The sequence below is a fragment of the Chaetura pelagica genome, unplaced genomic scaffold (genome assembly GCF_000747805.2).
Source record: "Chaetura pelagica isolate M959 unplaced genomic scaffold, ChaPel_1.0 scaffold436, whole genome shotgun sequence".
Lineage (NCBI taxonomy): Eukaryota > Metazoa > Chordata > Aves > Apodiformes > Apodidae > Chaetura > Chaetura pelagica.
The window spans coordinates 1472590-1493007 of NW_009953651.1; the positions used below are offsets into that span (position 1 = coordinate 1472590).

At 36.4% G+C, this 20418-nt stretch overlaps 2 protein-coding genes across 2 annotated transcripts in view; one reads left to right on the forward strand and one right to left on the reverse strand.

Moving 5' to 3' along the window:
- Positions 1-4829: 4829 nt before the first annotated feature.
- Positions 4830-19710, reverse strand: KIF11 (kinesin family member 11). The gene is made up of 22 exons (XM_010000121.1): positions 19685-19710; positions 17692-17824; positions 17469-17566; positions 17300-17378; positions 16802-16987; positions 16594-16718; positions 15074-15164; positions 14536-14778; positions 14328-14423; positions 13560-13648; positions 12952-13039; positions 12011-12199; positions 10711-10918; positions 10282-10454; positions 9870-9992; positions 8718-8876; positions 8219-8358; positions 7334-7613; positions 6480-6702; positions 6069-6223; positions 5641-5757; positions 4830-4952 (listed from the first exon to the last, which is right to left on the reverse strand). The coding sequence occupies exons 1-22, from the start codon at positions 19708-19710 to the stop codon at positions 4830-4832; spliced, it is 3144 nt and encodes a 1047-aa protein (XP_009998423.1).
- A 433-nt stretch (positions 19711-20143) lies between these two features.
- Positions 20144-20418, forward strand: part of IDE (insulin-degrading enzyme) — a 64702-nt gene continuing 64427 nt past the window's right edge. The window contains exon 1 of the mRNA XM_010000122.1: positions 20144-20284. Coding sequence (XP_009998424.1) covers positions 20144-20284 — 141 coding nt within the window. The remainder of the gene's footprint in view (positions 20285-20418) is intronic.

The window sequence follows — 20418 nt, forward strand, 5'->3', positions numbered from 1 at the left end:
ATTTCATTTACCTTATGCACATAATGATCATGTTGCTTATGCTCTGGTTTGAGTGTCAGGGGAAGCTAATTGAAATGTGAAAAAAACAATTTCCCAGAACAGTCTTTACATATGATAGCGGTTACATAAGCTCTCCTGTGTAAAAAAAAAATAATAAATATTGGAATTTACTCCCTCAGAAACATGTTTACAAGTTTCTACTTCTAAAGTGGGAGCAGTGGTGATCAGATTCAGCATGGAGTTATGTTCTGAAAGACAGGGAATAATTGTGCCATCCTTTCAGGGTTTAAAAGGTTCCTCTTCCTGTGCTGCACACTGTGCTAAGGACAGTGCCATGACCAAGGCCACTACAGTTTAGTGCTAGCTTCAACATGCATTTGGTCTAGTCTTTTAACAGCAGAACAGTAACATCATACCTATTCTGAAAGATTGCATAATTATTTTACAAAGTAGGTATGCATGAACTACCTGTGAAAGAACATACAGAATTCAGGATGAGAACAACTTCCAGGCTTGCCTAGACAAACCCTTTTAAATGCCATGAAATCTTTTGGCCATAGAGACCAAACTGAGCCTTAGATTTTGGTGGGGTTTAAGCATCATCAACACAGCATGTATTTTGGATAACAGAGAAGCTGATCCTTCACCATATTAGTTTAATATAAATCAAGTAACTGTAGCAGAATTAGCCCCACGTAAGACTGGACTTCTACAGTGGGGAAATCAGTCCCCTCAGAACCAGCACACATTATGATTACTCAAATGACTGGGGAGGAAGAAAACATAAGTAACTTACCAAGTATTTAATCTGTTTTGGTCAATATTTGTCATAAATGCTAAAAGACCATACTTTCTTTCCTGCTAATATTAATTTTACAAAATTTCTGTGTTAACTAGGGGAAAAAATTAAAAAAACCCCCAACTTCTGCCAATGAAAATACCATTCCTTAGCACATGAAAAATATCTTCATATAATAGCTTTAGTGCTCTGGACATTGTCAGATTAAAATTATAGTCAAAACTATGAATTATCAACAATTGCAGTTGATTACATCTGGAAAGATCTGAAAAAATCTAATGTACATTTGTCATATTTCTCTTTTCTTTATTAAGAATTACCAAAATGTAAGAATGAAGAAAATGCTCTAGTCAAGGTCAAAATTTTAGTCATTGTGCCTCATTCTTGGAATTACAATGCTTAGGTTATCAATAGACAGAGTCACAAAAGTACTTCAAGTACTAAGGAAGTAGTACTAAGTAATAACTAAGGAAGTCAAGGGAACATTTGTATAGGTTTAATATTGTGGAGAAAAAGGGAATCATGCAGTTTGTACCACTTGAAGCCTGACAGTCTTCTCATACAGTTTACTTCTTCCTTGATGACACTGCTAGGCCAAAATTTGCTCCTTTTTATCTGTTTGAAGAGCATTTGTGTAGCTATAATGTGCTATCCCTTTGGCTCCCAGACACTTTATTAGGGAACCAAAGATTATTGTAAAAGTATTCCCAACACAAGGATTTAATCAGTCACTTAGATGCACTGTGTTAATATTTTAAACATTTTCAAGATTGAGCATAGCCATGCTGCTGTAGATTGTGTTCAGCCTACAAGAATGGCCTCTTTTGCTTGGTGGTCTACATCTCACCTATAATACTATGTCACATAAAGCCTACTTAATGCAAAGCCTAGCATGGTTTGTTGTTACTTAACTTTATAATGTAACTGTGTGGGTGGGCATGCAGTTTATAGAGCATTGCCCTCTACCATAAAAAGCAGTTTCTAACAGGGAAAGAAAAAAATAGTAGTCAAATGGTTGTTAACACTTACTTTAGAAGTACATATTTACCAACTTTTAATTTTTAAATTTATTTAATTTTCCTCTTTTTAATGCTCTGGAACATTAGAACTCCTTTTTCCCTTCAGTCTCTTTTTGATGGAAAAGGAATGTTAAGCTTGAATTTTTCAGTTCCTTTCAGCTTTATTTTATCACCCCAAAGAGTTATAGGCTACTTCTTGCTTCCTTTACCCATTGAACAGATGATTGCAATGGTCACTGAGTCAACAAAAAAGAAAAAGGTAGAGTCTAGCAGCTACCTACCTTTTTCTCACTCTTCTTTAGCCCAATACATTTTCGTGATACACAGAAGAAAAAACAACCATCAAAAGCAGTCACCTTATTCTTCTTTCCTGACTTTAAATAAATATTGCATCCCTCTACAACTCTGAAGCAGCAAGTGCAGCAGTACCCTGTTTCCAGGAGGAAGAAAGTTTCCACCCCTTTTCCCCCCTAACTGCTCATTTTTCACTTGAAAAGCAAGTTGGTGGCTCTGATTATTTGTGCTTCCCATTTACATGCATCTAAATTCCATTTTCCTCATTTCATTTCCCCACAATCATATTCATCCAACCTGGGTTCTTTGTTAAACCAAGAGCTGTCTCACTTGGCCACTAACCCAGAATCTGAAAAACAAAAAAACCCCACACCACTACCAAAAAACCTGTACAAGGTTAATTAGAACATGGCCATATACTACAGTCCCAGTCACCATAACTGTCCCTTATGCTCAGCTGGACTAATTCAGTAAGGCTGTGACTCTACTATTTATTCTGTTGAAATTACTTCCCTACTTTTCTTATAAAGGATCCCTTATAACAAGACACATTCAAACCACCATGTAAGCTAGCCATTTCTTTTCTTAGGTGAGACTTATTTTTCTTACCCTCCTTTTCTTCTAACAAACATCACACAATATACCAAAACAAATAGCCATGGCTTTCTACTTTGAGCAATGCCCACATGGTGGGGAACCCAGATTGTGTATCAAGACAAGTATTTAGTTACTGAGAATGTCTACTAGTCCTGCAAAAAGCTCAAGAAACAGCTTGGATCTTCTTTTTCTTAAATGCAGCTCATCATAAAACAACCCCTTCCCCAAGCGTGAATATAGATTTGACCTCATGGGAAAAAAATTCAATGTTTAAAAACCTGTTATTTTAATCATGGAATCATAGACCTTAAAGATCGTCTACTTGCTTGACAAAAAGATTGGCAAAATGCTTGTTTCTAAGTCATAGTTAGTGGCCAATACTTGAGCTTTGGACTAACGCTTTAATATTAGAGCCATCTAGTGGGAGAAGAGACATGAACAAAGAAGCAAACAGGATTTGTATCTGATTTTTTTCATCCTATTCAGTTTACTGGTGTAACCTCTGCCTATCAAGGCAAATAAAGCAATGACCTGCTATGCCAGTGTTACAAAGAAAAACACCCATGACTCCGAGGGGTACTTCAGAAGAAGAGAAAGTGTGCAGTCAGTCCATGGAAGTCATACAGCTGTTAAGGCTCCCAGTTACCAAGAAAGCAGCCTGTGTCTGTAGCAGGGAAAACAATAGGTAAGGTAGAGGCTGTTTCAGTTTGACTGCTCATACTGATCCTGTGTATTTCATAGGAAAAAATGAAGTAGCCACTCACATTTGGCTTAGGCCATTCCAATACAGCTATGGGATGAACTTCTGGTTAAGTTTTTTATTAATAAAAGATTTCCTGAACAGTCATGGAAGACCATACTAATATCTAGACTGTCTTAACAGACATGGTGCAAGAAAATTAATCCTAGGCCTTGGAAAATTCTCAAGTCCATTAAAAGTTTCTCCTGCCAGTATTTAACATGACAAACATTTTCTGAAGGAGACAGTCCAGCAGCTTCCAATGTTTCAAATCCCTTACAACCATAGAGAGAAGTGGTATAAAAGCTAGGTACCAAGATATTGTAAACATTCCCTCCTGAAATGGTCACTTATTAATTTCAAAAGGAATGTTTCTTATGCTAAAGAGTTTAAAGAATCAGTGCAAGGAAATACTTCATATTACATCTTTGTAGTTTTCTTCAAATTCTGATGTAAGCTGGATGCAAAGAGCAGCTGGTCAAATGCTACTGTCAATCACTGGGAATTCACTATTATACAACATAGAAGCTGCATTTGTAACCAAGTTTCCATGTTTTAATCTTAAGTATCTACACATCATGAAAGAAATGCTACCAGTTTACAATACATAAGCTGTGGTTGCCACCATCATATCCAAGCTAACACGTAAAGAGAATAGTGTGGTTCAAGCCAAACAAGAACCCCCCAAACCCATCAGTGAGACTAGCTTTCATAAACTGAAGAGGTACAAAATAAAGCTCTTTCCTATTATGAAACAAAGGAGGAACCATAATTTTGACAGCTGCTCATGTTCTAGCTAAATTAAACCTGGTAATATAAGATGAAAGTAATGCAAACTTGTTGCACTCTGAGAGGTGCTTCTACATTTGTTTTCCAATGATTTATTTGAAGTACACCAGTCTAAAGAAAACTATCTACTTAAAAAAAGCAATCAGAATAAAAAGCAGGTACAAAATTATTGTACAGAACACTTAATAAAAAAATAAAATGATATTTTATGCTGTAATGCTGACAAAGCATTTTCCACATCCCTTTCTGCTGTTTTACATCTGAGAAACAGAAAAGAATCTCTTATTTGACAACATAAAACTTTAACATACAGCACCATAAACTGCAGGGTTTTTTTGTTTGTTTGGGGTTTTTTGTGGTTTTTGTTTTGGTTTTTTTGTGGTGTTTTTTGTTTTTAAAGTCTATTAATATAATTTGCAAGCTCCATCATATAAAAATGGGACAAAGACAGAACAACTGACAGACAATCTTTTGATCCACGTTTACCTCAATGGATAGCTATATACAGAGACCAAGGATAGCCAAATAAAGTTATGGCTCAGTAGACAATTAGACAAAAGTACTCCAAATAAGAATCTACAGTAGATCTATCCTAGTTCAGTGATCTTAAAGGAGGCTTAGATTTGGGAAGGAACTGTTCCATCATATCCTCCAATTTGTTCTTCTCTGTAGCTGCAGATTTGTTTTCTTTATCCTTTTTGTGACTTCTTTTGTGCTGGGATTTAAAGAAAATGCCCAATAAGTTACCCATGTTAAGAGAATATAGAAAATTAAACTAGTTGCTCATGTATAATGCAGCATATAATACACTAAAAGTTAGTAGAACTCCTGAAAAAGGTTCTTAGCATTGTATTTACTAAAGAGATTCACTGTAGGCATCTGGAAGGTCAACAGCTACTTTTAAGGGATTCCTGAGGAGTAAACACCTTCTCTCCCACTACCCCAAGCCAAACCCAAGCCTAATATACCAGGGGTTTACTGATACATTGGTCCAACAAGAGGGTCTAAAGGAAGAAAGGAAGTTAAAAAAACAAGCACAAACAGGGAAGAATCAAGAATGCCAATATTTCTGCCTGGCCTCATAAAACACCCCACAACTAATTTCAACTTTTCAATTAAAACACATTTACATTGAGTAAATGATTTGTTTTTCATGCAGGATTAGTTACTTATGAGTTTTCTGCCTGTCCACCTTGTCAGAAATTTGCATTATCTGCTGTTAACTTATCAGAACCTGCTGTTACTTTTAGATCAAGTTCAACAAAGTGTATTCTACAGGATTTAAAGGCATTGTGAGACTACAATAAATTGTAGTAGGTGACCTTAGACTATAGCACTGTTATGGAATAATAGCTTTTCTTTACTCTTAATACACAGCTGTTTAGGATATCTGTGGAATTTACCTGAAAAAAGGGAATACCACCATTTGAGTGGCAGCATACATTTGTATCCACAAAGGATTTGTCACTAGCAAGGCTGTCACTGGATTCTTGCAACCCTTCTTCCTCTTCCAACAAGACCTAAAAGAGAAGTTTTTCAGTAAAAGTGTATTTAATGTCCAAATTTCCTAAGTGAATGTACTAACTTTGATCAGCTCTATAGAAGACATGGCACTTCAATTTTGACAAAGAGAAATTATTTAATGTCTTCTATATTTTTATCAAGGTACTATTTTTGTTAAAAGCTCAGTACATGGGACTTCAAGTGCCCTGTAAAACACAAAGCTTACAACAGCTCTGGGGTTGTAGTCAACTCTCCACAATGGTAGGAAAAGATACTTAAATATATGAAATTACCTTCGAAGAGCCTTATTTGCCGTTTGCACACATACCTGATTTGCATTATCCTCCACCTCCTTTGTCATACTGTTTAGCATAACATCAAGCTTCCGTTTATTTTGCCTTAATTGCTCAAGGAGAAGTTCCCGGGGTTCTGTTCTCACAAGGGTGACTGGATACAAGTAGTCTTTCCTCTGTGGAGTTGTTCCTTTAATGAAGATTGTACATGAATGAAAGACACTATTAAAACACTTCCAGCAGGTTGTTTAATAACAGATCTCCAGTTTTTTCATTAACTTAATATAGAAATCATGCTTTATTCAGACATAATTCTTTGCATGCACCTTAAAAAATAAAAGGGTAAGGCTAGTTACCATTTAGGTCCCCATTAACCTTCACATATGAATTCTGCAACTCAAATTGCTTCCAGTAAGACCATTCTGTCCCCAGACTACTTTAAATACCTGTTGGAATATCCACTTTTAGATCCTTTCGCAGGAAGCCATTAACCTGAGTCAGTCCATACTGGGCTTCCTCATTAAGTGCCAGCTTCTGCTCCAGAAGTGTTGCCTGATCACCCTTTATCTGATCAAGAAGGCCATTTAGTTCTTTCTCCTCATCAGTCTTCTGTCCACCAATATAGCCAGAAATTTCAGCTTTTGCTTTATCACAGTTTTCTTCATTTTTCTGAAAACAAAAAAACCCAAGCAAAACCATCAAGTTAACAGGAAAGGTAAGGTTATGGCCTCTCTTCTAAGATGTGGTGCATGACTAGTGATATGACCTGAAACGAAACAACTGAGATACCTCAAATTGAGAAGTTTCAGTGTCAGTTTTACACACTCTCATTTCAAGAACTATCCTCAGAAGAAAGTCAGTTTCTTAGAAAGTATGATAATTTCAGAAAGAATAAAAAAAGGTGCCATCTGGTTCAGATCAGACTCCTCATACTTCTGTGTGCAACCCCCACACAAGAATTAGGATATTCAAGGAAAGGAAAAAATCCTACAAACAATAGAAGCATTATGCATTTGTAGAGGAACAAGAAAAAGTAATTTTAGCCCTTCCCATTGCAGTGAAACTCCTGAAGTGTTCAGTAGGTTTAACAGATACGGGGGTGTCTTGAGACTGCAAATACTTTAAACACCTTTCTTTCTGAAAGTTAGCAAAATGTTGGATTTGCCGATTTCATTACCTATTCAAATAAAACAAAAGTGGGAAATGAAGTTTTTTTGTTCTGTGACAATTTTTCTCCCCTAAACATTCTACTATAAAAGTTTGTCTCAATATCGTATTAGACTACAATTACTATAGGTACCTTTTGTAAACCATGAAGTTGCTGTTTCTCATCACTGAAGGACAATAGCTGCTGATTGGTAAAGTCTGCTATATAAGCAGTTGTAAATTCACCCCACTTATCAGTACCCTGAGACACTTTTTTGAGATTGCTGATAAGCTGTTGACAGTTGTCAGTGGATTCTTCCAGCATCCTCTCATTTTCAGCATTTATGATCCTGAGTTCTTGAGAGAAATTATCCAGAGATGCAGTAAATCTGCTGTGATTGGAAGCTGTACTGCTGATTAGGTCTGTAGTTTTTCTGCAACAACATATTTGTAACAGTTCAGAAGTTTTGCAAAGTTGATTTTAACACATTATACATTTAGAAATATTTGAGGCCAGGAGTGAAGGAGTACAGTTCTACCAAACAAATTAACTACAATGTTGGTCTTTTTAGTAAATTTACAGATTGCAGCACCTAGAGCAGTAAGTTTCTTAAATCCCCTAAAACAAATAAAACCCCACCAAAAACTCTGGCAAGACCTTAGTTACTCAGCCTGCAACTGAATGAAGCATGCTGCAATAGATACACTACTGAACTTTCAGCTAAACTTTTATGGCATGAAGTTCTGAAATGCAGCCATACTGAGGAATGTTCATTAGCATACTGCCCCCAAAACCATGGTCTCTTATCTGCAATATGCTCAAGAGACAAGTTTTAGGAAAAGCCTTGTAGAGCTACCTTTTACTCTGGGGAAAGGTGAACTATGATCTACATTCTGTGGGACACCTCAGCTCTAACACACAGGTCTTGTCCAGAAGACTTTGCAAGCATATAAATATGAAAAGCATCTAATTTTGCAGTCCTCTTCATACATAGTTTTATCTTGCATCAGTATACACCAAAAGTATTCTGCTCCTTACAGGTGAACATTTTCTTGCACAGCACTGATGGCGGTCTTCAAACTTCCATTTTTTGCGAGCACATTAGTTAAGTTGTTCTGAGTCTCCTGAGCAAACAGATCAAGCTGGCTTTGCAGTGACGATATTAATTCAGCTGTGCTCTATTAAGAAAAACATCATACATTTCAATGTTATAATGCATTTCTTAACATTTTTAAAGGCTACTTGAATGTATTTATTAAAAATGCAGCAAATCAGAGCTTTGTCATCTAATGCTGAAGGTATAATTTTTTAAAGAAGATACAGACACTTTGCTTTTGGAGATATACTAGACACATTCAGAGAGCAAGGGTAAGTTTGTTACCTTCCTACAAGAGCTTAAAGCAGCCCAGCAAAGGCTGAAGCAAATAAGGACCATCAAATTACTGTCCTAACATTTCTTCTGAAATTTACTGTTACAAAGAGTTTAAAACAAAGCAATCACTCTTGGGGTTAGGATTTCTTCTTATTCTAAGGATACCTTTGTATGTGCCAGCTTCATAATTTCCACTTCCTCTTTTAAATTCTCACAATCATTCTGAAGCTGAGCAAAAACACTGGCTGTTTCTTCCCATAATTTTTTCAGAGTGAGAGAAAGATCTTCAAAGAAGGTATCCATTTCCTTTTTATGACCCTCCATCTTTGAAAAAAAAAAATATTTTAAAGTTAGATATTTGTCTTTAGGTAAGAACTGAATCTTTTCCCTAGCATAACTTATACAGAAACAAACTCTACCCTAAGGAAATTGGCAAAGGTGCTGAAGTATTGTATGTAAAAGGTTCAAACACTTATAGCAGTCTGAAGTTATAGACTAGAACTTGGCATGGGCTTTTGCAAACATGATTTAGCATGCAAGGTAGAAAAAGCCAGGAAGACACAAAGTACTTGGCTAAGACAAGAGCAAGAAGCAAGAGCTGAAAAGCCAGGGACTATTTGCTGTCTAAGTCTGAAAAGCAATAAAAAACCCCTCTAGACAAGAAGAGCTGATTTCACTCAAGTTATAATTGACAAAGGGGGAATTTTCAGTCAGAAGAACAAGTCACCAGGAACAAAGATTTGCTTTCCACAAAATGGAAAAAAGGGATGAAAGCGTGAGGCTGCATTTCCACATAAACATTATGGGATAGACTATAACTAAAAACAGAAGCAAAGGATTTTTATAAGTGCAGTGTTATCTGCACATATAGTTATTGATAACAAGAGACAGCACATCACATTCCCTAGAAGTAAAAATTACCCTGGAAAAAGTTTGCTACAACAGCAGGAGAAATTGCAAGTGATAACACTTGTCTGAGTTGGTTTTCTAGATTTCCAAAATACAGGAGACACTATACGAGGGATGTTATAATAACATTTGTTACATACAGCTTTAAGCATCCATGTTTTATCACTCTTCTGCTGCATTTAGGAGAGCAGTTGTGCCAATATAGATAACAAGCAAATATACCACACTCAGAAGTGGAAATCAAACAAGAAAGAAAGAGCTGAAAGTTAGATATCATGGGACAGAATAAAGGAGAAAAGGACAAAACCAGAAGTGGAAATACTGACATGCTGCAGGAAAAAAAAAGGGCTAGCTATAAATTAAATAAGATAGAAGAGCATAAGGTAGGAGACCAGTTATATGCATTACCTTGTCAGCCACAGCAGAATATTTCTTCATGTTACTCTGAAAGTCACAGTTCAGCCCCAAGACAAAATCTACCATCAGTGTTGAGCTATTTAATGCTTTTCCTAATCCAGATTTATGTTCCTCCTATGAAAAGTGGTAAAAAAAATAAAACAGGATATGACTATTCCTTCTTTTATTTCTGAAAGAAGCTATCCATCTAGATATCCATGTATTCCACTATTACAGTATTTACTATGTAGTACATTACATCTTGTGCTGGTGACATAAAAGGGAGGGGAAGCAGGAAGGGACAATCACAGCCAAGTGGCAGACAAGTAGAGAGCATAAAAAAACCTAAATATTTATGGAAGCCCTTTTGATCAAGAACAGTTTCACATATTTAAATCATATAAGAGTATGTAAATTTACTAACAATTAATCTCAGCAGCTCAGTTTTACAATCAAGTGACAGATTCTCATGTTGTGTTATTTTTTCAGACAGATGAGAAACTTCAGTAGACACCAATTCTTTAACAGAGGCAAAAGATGCTGACACAACTGATGCAAGAATATTAGCTGCTGAAGAACTGGTAGATAGGAGGTCACCTAAAAAAGAAATCAAAGAGAATGACAAATTTTCTTTAAGAAGGTATAAGACAGGAATTCTGTTGCTAATCACCTTATTGCCTCTTACAGCACAGGAAGACTGTTGATCATCCCAAATTATTATTGGCACAATTATAATCATCACATTACTTAAAGCCTCTTCCACTTAATAAAACAGATAAGTTTTAGGAAATGGTCTTTGATACTACTATTGCAAAACTTCAAGATGATATCCTGATACAGGCACTACACTTACCTATAAAATTTGTGTAAGACGTCAACATCTGCTGCTGCTTCAAACTGTTTTTACTGACTGAATCTTGTATTGTGTTGAATAAAACATTCATTTGTCCTGCAAATGTACTTTGGACCATTGCATTATGTTGATCAACAGCCTTTTTACGGTCCAGTTTCGCATGGAGACCAGATACATCTTTTGTAGTTTCTTCAACTGTACTAAGTAACTACAATTTTTTAAAGTTAGTCAATCTTTAAACAAGAAGTCAAGCATATATAACAAAAAAATCTAGTTCTGAGTTAAGAAGTTTCCCCCCTTAGAAAGACAGGTTTTTCCCTTTACTTCATACATTATTCTTAGTTCTGGTTTTGTAATTTCTAGTTGTAGAACATGGGAAGAAGTGACCTACTAGAGACCATTTGTTCTAACGTTGAAATTAAAATATTAACAAAGGAATTAAGATACCATTTATGACAAAACAACTAAAAAGACTTCTGACCACTTCAACTTTTGCTGAAACATTTGACAGTACATATATTATTTAATTCCATTTTAGTTCCATGATAATTTAGAATTTAAACATACATTAGATTCCTGGTTTTGGAGCCAACATAGATAATTTCTGTACCCACTTCTCGCACATATACTCTACAACCCGCGTGCAAAAAAACAGGTATCCCCTCCCAATTACAGGAATCTGAGTAGAAAAATACTCACTATGAATAAAGATACAAGTTTCACCCCTTACAGTTTAAATAGCAGGACACTCACGCTCTCCTCACATTAAATATGTTTTGGTAATTATGACCAATCAACAAGCATATCAAACCACACCCTAAAATGTAGAGGTGATGGGGTAACAGTCTCCATTATTCACTCAGCAAGTGTAAGTTACTGCACATGTATCTGAAAAGCTTTTTGCTATTTTTCTACCCCAGTTTTTGATACATGTAGCACTTACTCTTTTGTAGGGCCCGCCAGAAGTTTCTAGCAGAAGAAAACTACTTATTTTGCAAAACAAATAATGACACTACCATACTGCAAAGCACTGGAATTCTCATGACAAACTGGCCTGAAGGAAAGGTAGCTCCAGACAGAGCAGTGTGATTAGCAGTCAACTGCCAGTGTTACCACAGAGAAAGCCCTGCAATCATTAAGAAGCTTTAAATCATAATATAATTTGTAGAGAGCTAATTCTAGGTTTTCTGCCTTAAGCTTGCTTTTGTCACACTCCTATGCTTTAGCAGCAATAATTTCCTTGAACAGCTCCTAAAGATGGGAAGCTACTGTTACAGTTAGGAGTAAGAACTGTGACAACCTTGCTAGCTGTGCCATGAAGTTTTTGTTCAGTGTTTTCCAAAACTGAAACCATGTATTCTTCTTCAGCCAAATGAACTTTTGTTTCTTGCAGATCTTTCTGTGTTTCTTCCAGTTCTCTCTCCTTGATTTGCAGATGTGTTTTACACTGTTCAAGTTCAGTTTTACTCACTGTGAATAGTTCAGTGATCTAAAGAGGAAGACAAATATGAATAGGGCAACGCCGTTTATTGTAAGTACAACAGTCCTATTTCACATCTCTCAAATTATGCCACAATACCAGAAAGCAAGCTTTCATCTACAAATGTAGTTTGTAGCTGAGCTAAGACTCTGAGGCCTTAAAACTAGACAATCGATTTAGAAAGTCCGTATTCACTGAAAATATCAAACCAACACCATTCTCACTGTAATAATCCCTTGCTTCCTCACTCAAACCCCAAGACCAAATAATTGTTTCAGCACAAGAAAAAAATCCCACTAATCAAAGCTAAGCAAACAAAATGAGACAGTAAAGCTGATTAAAAGGAGTTACATATTCCAGCAAATCAATACCTGCATTTATTTTAAAGAGGAAGCTCCCATTTTCAGTGTAATTTCTTAATGGGAGCTCATAATGTTCTCTCTCCCTTCATTCTCTGCTCTTAAGCAGATATGTCATCTGAAATAATATTTTACAAGCAGATTTTTGTTGAAAATCCAGTAAAACAAATTAAAGGCAAACTGGTAGCCATTAAAAAGGTTTGAAAAAGTAACACATCCTGCAACTTCATATACATTTCAACTTCCTAGCTTCAAGGATTAGGAAACACCCACTCTTAGCTAATCAGGGAACTTTGAGAACAAAACTCTTCAGATTGTTCTTTGCTCAAACTCTTTTCCTCCTTCCCCAGATATTTTTCATTTTTTGAAAAGTTTAAGCCACAGTTGAGAAACCTCACTTACTCTTTTCACTTCTTCCTCCATGACACTGATTTTGTCAATATACTCTGCAATTTGTTCTTCCTGAACTGTCAACTTTCCATTAAGGGCTCTCAAGGAAGGATTAAAAGAAATGAAAGAATTAGTCAAGTAAAGGCAGATTTCAAGCTATCTACTATTTTTTATACTAAATATTTAGTAATTTTGGAAAATAATTACTGCTAACTTCTGCATGAAAAGCAGGTAATTTTCACTTAATGCAATCCTTAGTGAAAGTGTTTAAGGCAATTTTCCATTGTAAACCTTCTGTGTAAAGTAGCCCTCTTACCAAATGAAGTAAATTGTACCAGGTTTGCTCTCCTCTAAGTTTCTACTAAAAAAGAAAGGCTGCATGGTGCACACCTGCACCCTGGTTACGCTTATGAATTCCACATATAAAGTCTTCAGTGGAAACCTACTCCTTGAGCTTCTGTATAATAATTAATTACTGAAGAACAAGTTGACCAATCAGTTAATTCTCCCGTCTTCAATATTCTGGTGTAAAAAGAGATCTGAAAGCATTTTTGTACAGGGATAGGTACCAGTATTTGAGATTTGTTGTTAGTCATTTTATAAAAATTTTGAAGACGTACTCATAATTTTCAAGGGAAATATAGACTCCATTTTTCTCTCGTGCAGCAGCAAGATCTCTTTTCAAACGCTCAATCTCTTCAGTATATTCCTGCATAAAGAAACAATTGCATATAAAACTGAAAATTTCTACTTTGCTTTCAAGATTTAGCTTAGCAGATACTTCACAAAGATAGTGCTCCATGAAAGTTTTACATAAGCACAGGGGCAAAACACTTCACAAGTTCAGTATAGCACCATTTAAATTCATACTATTGGATCTATACAGAGCATTGAAACCTCCCATTTGCATCATACTTGGTTGCGTACAACAGCTCACAGTTGGGATTGCACCTTCTTTAGTAGCAGTAAACTACTTCACATTGGCTCTTCACTCATACTCACCTTAGCTCAGGCATTCTCTAAGGAATGAAGCTGCTAATACATTAAGTCCAGAAAAACAGCTACTGTCATTTACCAGCTCTCCACTAACCTGTAAGCAGGTAAACCATACGGAGTCCTAGCTAGTAGCAGCAGCCTGCTCCATCCAGCTTTAGTCTTAGCAACAGCTTCATTGGCTACAAAGTGACTGATGGCATACTAGTAGAGCAGCTTAGTTTGAAAGCATCGGTTCAGTTATTAAAATTACCTCAGAAAAGCACTGTTACAGCTTTTTAACTGCTATAATTATGGCTTCTCCATAACATCATGATTCCTGCATAGCAAAAGCTCCATTAACAGAAGAAAACCTAACCAGGACATTAATTTGTGAACATACATGTCTAGCTTACCTTAATAAGAGCTTTTTTTGTTAGCTTCTGATTAACTTCAGGCTTGTTCATTATGTTCTTTGCTCTGTGGGCATATTCCAGTGTACTCAGTGTTTCCTGTGATAAACAGATGTAACACTAGGTCAGACTGAGGAATTAGCTCCTATTTTTGTATCATTAACACAATATAGTACCTATTTTTGGAATATATTTTCAGACTTAAATTTACCTCAAGATTTATAGATGCAGGAGAAACTGTGGCAATGATTGATGTTTTTGTTCGTCCTCCAAGAGAATCCTGAAGGATTCTTGTGAGTTTAGACTCCCTGTACGGAATATGTGGGGCTCTTTCTACTAGAGCAGTAATAACTCTTCCTAGTGTCAGGAGAGACTGATTAATATTTCCAGCTTCACGAGCTCTTTTATCAACTGCCCCAGATCGACCAATGTTTTCACTTCCTGCAAGATCAACCTGAAAGACAAGAGGAAGGAAATGCTTCTGTCTCAATTTGCTCTGAAGAATGCTTGCCCCATAGTGTTGTGGAACACAGCACAGGAACTAGCTCATGAGTTGTTCAGGAGACATTGCAGTGACAAATGGGACAAACATTAGAGTGACAAATATAAGTTCATATCACTTGATGCAAGTCAATGATTTTTATCCTTCTAAGGAAAAAAGCCATCTTAGATTGTAAAGAGAATGAGGTCAAATTATTGCAGTTCTTTCCTTTAAGAAAGTCATCAATGAAATTTAATAACATACTTACCAAGTTTAACTTCCCAATTTTAACAAGCTCTTCTCCATCTACTGTTGTTTCTTTCATATGGATGGTAATTGAAAACACAGAGTGGGAACGGCTATAAAAGAATTCAGTTTTAGACATCCCATTAATTCCAAACCAACTGCTTGCTACACAATACTGCTGCAAGTTAGGGTCTTCTGAGGGAAGACATCTGGCCCGTAAATTGGGACATATACATTTTTCAAGACACAAAGTGACTCTAGCACATATTTGTGTGTATACATATGAATACAGCACTTAAAACCACTGATGAAGCAACTGAACAATGTTCACCTCATTCATTCCCAGTAAATTTTATCTTATTTCAAGCAAAAAGAAATTCCTTGGTTTTGTTTACATTTGTGTGTTCTCAATTCAGACTGTTCAAGAAAGCTGACTTGTAGATCTTTTAGTGAATACACTAAGAACAGTTTTTAAGAATGTGAGAGGAAGCATTTTAATTTTCTTTATTCAAGCTAAGAAAATTAGTCATTAGCTGAATCCAGTATTAAAAATCTAGAAGTTCAATTCAATTTTCATTCAAAACAGCAGTGCAGTTCAAGATTATTTTAGCTTAATTCCTTTAATAAGTTTTTACAATAGGAAGTTAACAGATATAGAAAGTGATAAATGTCAAATTACATCAGTTTCACCAGGCATAAAGCAACAGTACAGACAGAATACATTCTCTAAATGCCCTGGAATTTCAGATGAAATTACTTCTGTATTCTAATCTTCAGTAGCCAAATACCCAATGCCTTGCACCAGTAGACAGATGTGCTCAGTATATCTTTAATTTAAAATTTGACATGGGCAAGGTGTTCCCTACTTGTTGCAACACTGGATCACTACTTGTTCACAGTGACAGAGATCACATCTGCAATTCAAGAATGAGAAATCAGGAATAAACTACATTCTGACTACAAGCTGCAATCATAAGTAGCCTCAGCCTTATCCCCAACTTCTGCAATCCAGTAAGTGTTCAGAAGCTGGGGTTTGAAAAAAGGGTCTTGCATTGACCTGTAAAAAACAGATGTTAGAAGTATTTTGAAATTCTAACTGCAGTAACAAATTCTAATGTTTTTTTTCTACTGCTGGTGCAGACAGGGAAAATTGAGACCTAGCTTTCATTTAGTAAACAAAATTGGCAAAAAACCCAACCACCCATAACAGGTAAGACGTACAATACCTACTGCTAACTCAAAACAAGAGGGGAAGCTTACATAAAAAATCATGCAGAGAGAAACAGCTTGCCCATTCTTAACATGAGAAGCATTCAGATTTTATAATACTCCTTCATACACCTATTAAAATAAACACCATAGAATGTGGCAAGGAAGAATTTCTAACTATGACTTTCTAACCCACATTTGGCAATCAGAACTGCAATACCCAAACTCAAAATCATAAAAGTTTGCACTAGCTCCAACATTTCTTACTTCTTTAGAAGACCCTGTTTTAATAAAACAGGAACAAAAAGTTTCTGAAATGGGGAAAATTTGTACCTGGAATATGCATTCATGTAAGTAGCTGCAGTAGTTCTTTTTGCTGCACCCCTTTCTAGAATTTGGTAGACTTCATTTTTGTTGTGTACAGTTACTTCTTCCAAGCCTTTAATAATTACACCTCTCTGTCAGAAAATAAAGCATGCTTATTATACATCTCTCAACAACCGTGAAACCTTTGACATGAATTTTGGAAGACAGCACTTACTTTGTTTCGAGGGTCATCAAACATCTGCAGTCTCTCTCCAACATCTGGAGTTGGATTCAGAAGATCAAAAAGCTCCTCATTATATATTTCCAAAAGAGAGACTTTCACTGAAAATTCAGTACCGTTCTCTGTGAGCTTTTCAAATATTTGATGCAATGTACGAGGTATTATACCTGCTAGTGGATCCTATAGATTAAAGTGAAGTATTAAAGATTTGCAGATGGGGAGGGGAATTTCAGATATTCTGATTTGACATAAGCAAGACTACCTTGGACAAAGATCATCTTCCATATAAAGATCACCAAGAAATGTATGCATGCATTAAGGATGTATAAATCTTGATTTTCATTTAAATGAACATTTTTTAATTTACAAAAGTTTAAGGAAAGCCAGCTTCTGGATTTGAAAGGCATCAACTTTAGGTTTTCTTTAGCTTTCTGCAATTTCTGACTTTGAACAACAGCACAGAGAAGAGAAATTTCAGGAGTGAAAAGATACCTCTTCCCAAGTATATGCCTCATTGGGTGACCGCTCCCCTTCCATTGTGAAGGTCTTACCGGTGCCAGTTTGTCCATAACTGTGAAAATAAAAAAACCTGAAATGTAAACAAGAAACTACAATTCCAGTAAAATTTCCTAATAATAATAATAGTAATTGGCTTACTTACGCAAAGACTGTGCAGTTGTAGCCCATAATAACTTCATCCAAAATGGGACAAACAACACTCCGGTATACATCAATCTGCTTTGCCTGAGCTCCAAAAACCTGTTGAGGCAAAGAAAACACATCCCATTTATCCATACATTAGTGTACAACATCACAGTATACAGTAATCAGATCATACAGGAGAAATGCACTAGCTTGTTTCTAGAAGTCCCCCAAGCAGTTACCATATCAAAAGTGTAAGTCTTTCTTGATGTTTTATCTGTCACTCCTCCAGTGCGGACACTAACTTCCTTTCTTGCTTGATCGCAGTCTACAACAGCATAGGAGCTTGCTTTACGTTCTGAGGCATTAAAAGGCCTAAAAAGACAGGAGTTAAGACTATCAGATGAGTGCAATTGCTAACAAGAACATAAACTGACAAAGCAATAATATCTCTCAGTTTAGGGATCCAGAATAGTATAATTGGGCAAAAGCAACATAAAGCTTTAAACTCAGTTTTTAAAGGAAAAACTGCCACAATTTGGCAGTTTTCAGATGTTGTTTCTCCCTTCACCAACTGTGGGACAACTCTATAGGTTTTAGTTTTTACATATTTATTTTTAACAAGTCTACAAACACTTTTAAGATCATTTAGATGCACACAGCTAACTCGCATTGGAAAATTTTCAATTGCAGGGACGTGGAAGATTAAATTTACCAAACAGTTGTATAAATAAGAGCCTTCAAAAAAGGAAAATATTTTAAAAAATTAATGGAATAGTGAATCAAACTAATGAACTTTTAAAATTTCCTTTATTTTTAATTTACACAAGCAATGAAGCCTATGTCTCACATTGATCACACAACACTCTAAAGCACCAGAAGTACTAACAGACCATGAGCTGAAAACTAAACGCATGAACTTTTTTTATAACTCATTTGGTTGTGCTATTGCACTAAACATCTATTCTACCTGTATAGTTAACCTGAATGGTCAACTTAAAAATAGAACTTCTACAACCTTTGTTATCTTTAAAATATTTTGACAGTAGAAGGGCTTCAGATGCTGTCTCTCTGTAATTAAAAAAAAATACTACAAGCATATGGCTTCTTGAGTTTCCTGACTCTTGTGGCTAACATTTCTTCTTCAACATAGCACTGAGGCTGAAGTGTTAAATTCTAGACAAGCCACTAGACAATTTGGTGCAAGACTGACTTGGGACAACAAATGATGACTAAAAACTTCTTCACAGGAAGAAGTTACAGCTTTGCTTTTGTGAATTTTAGAGCACTAGGAGGCTGAAAAGTTAATACATTCTGCTATGTAATTATATAACAGTCAACCAGTCAAGTGCAGGTATGGCATCTCACAACTGTGAGATTACAGGCACAAATCATCCAGACTGGAGCATAGGTGCACATCATCACCATGCACCACTAAGCAAGCAACAACCTGGTATGCTGTGGTGACATTTGATCACACATTCACCCCCTTAGTATAAGGCATATTAGCAATACTTATGCATTCATTTTGAGTTTCCAATTTCATATTTTAGCAGAGCATAGTGAATATGTTGCTTGAAAAGGTTTTTGATAAGCTCAGATATCAAGTTCTGGAAGCAAAGTAAAACAATTGCATTTATCTACCAATCTGTAAGATAAGTAGAACCTAATTGATGCAGAAGAAAAAGGAAAGGTAGCAGGAAAATTTACTAGCTCAAACATGCTGAAACTCTATTAAAAAAAACACAACTGTACAGGGGGCAAGAGCAAGGTTTAGCTAGAAAGTTTTCAGAGGTTAGAGACTGAATAGGACTGAATAGGACATAGGACTTAATCTATAAATTGCAACAAAAGGAAAACACTGAATCATTGGCAACCGTAATGCTTTTGTATTGAGCATTATACTTAATTAAAATACACACCGATATTTAGTGAGGCTATTGAAGAACAACTGAGATTAATCCGATGAAAACAAAACAATTGCTCTTCACAGCGTCTCAAGCTCAATTGCTTTAAAAAAATGTTGCTCTTTCGCATGGATTTACATCAACACTTGCACCAATCCCATAACATTTGTTCCAGCAGCTTTTTGGTTACATTGCAAAAATAAGAAAACTTGACATTTTTATTTTCATTGTTCATCAGTAAAAGCAGAACTTCCAAGCATGAGAATTCATTGCAAAACCAGTAACAATAATACATTAGCTTACCTTTGCGGTTCTGGCTCAAAAAAACCTTACAAAGGCATTTATGAGCACCATTCTTAACCCATTAGCAGCATTACAGTTTTAACAGGCAACATTTTAAGAACATTTAAGAACCAGTATCAGTGAGCAAGTCTTTAAAGTCACCTCAGAATTACAAAGAGCCTAACTTTCCGATACACGAAATTCATATCATAACAAATGCTAAATTAATCTGAACAAGCAAGGCGGTTGGTCATGACTACATAAAAAGTTGACTCCCATAGCTTTTTAGCTGAATTCAGAGAGTCTGCATCACTGAAGCTACCCGAAAGACTTATAAGTGGGCTTGTTAGCTGTTAATTCGTGGCATCGCCTCACAGAAGGTCATAGAAACCAAAAATTTAGCTTGTTTTTTTCCGTGCCTTGGGTATCAGTCAGACCCTCACCTAGTTATTGTTGCCCTTCCTACATAGCGCCACACTGGGTGTGCAGTAAATCAAGTCAGGAAATGGCAACTTTTGCCTTTTCAAACTGTAGGAGATCAGGGACAGCAGCACGACCTGCGCGGGCCGCCACGCAGCTCGTGCCAAGGACGGGGGCTCTAAAGCGCCAGAACCAGCGCCGTCTGGATGTCACAGCGGGGTCCTTCGTGAGGACGGACCTGCAGAGGCAGCCCCCCCGCCCCACAGCACCGCGGGGCACCTCGGCAGAGCCGCCCGCGGCCCCAGCCCGTGTCACGCACAGACCTGGGCACAGCGGGCTCCCCGCGGGACAGCGCACCCA

Excerpts from the sequence above, each read along its gene's own strand:
- KIF11 (XM_010000121.1), bottom strand. The coding sequence starts at position 19,710 with ATGGTGCTCATAAATGCCTTTGTAAG. Across the intron at positions 8,359-8,717 it reads TGAAGCTGGCACATACAAAG|AGCACAGCTGAATTAATATC; the intron begins GTATCCTTAGAA and ends TTTTCTTAATAG. Across the intron at positions 5,758-6,068 it reads TGGAGGATAATGCAAATCAG|GTCTTGTTGGAAGAGGAAGA; the intron begins GTATGTGTGCAA and ends CTTCTCTTTTAG.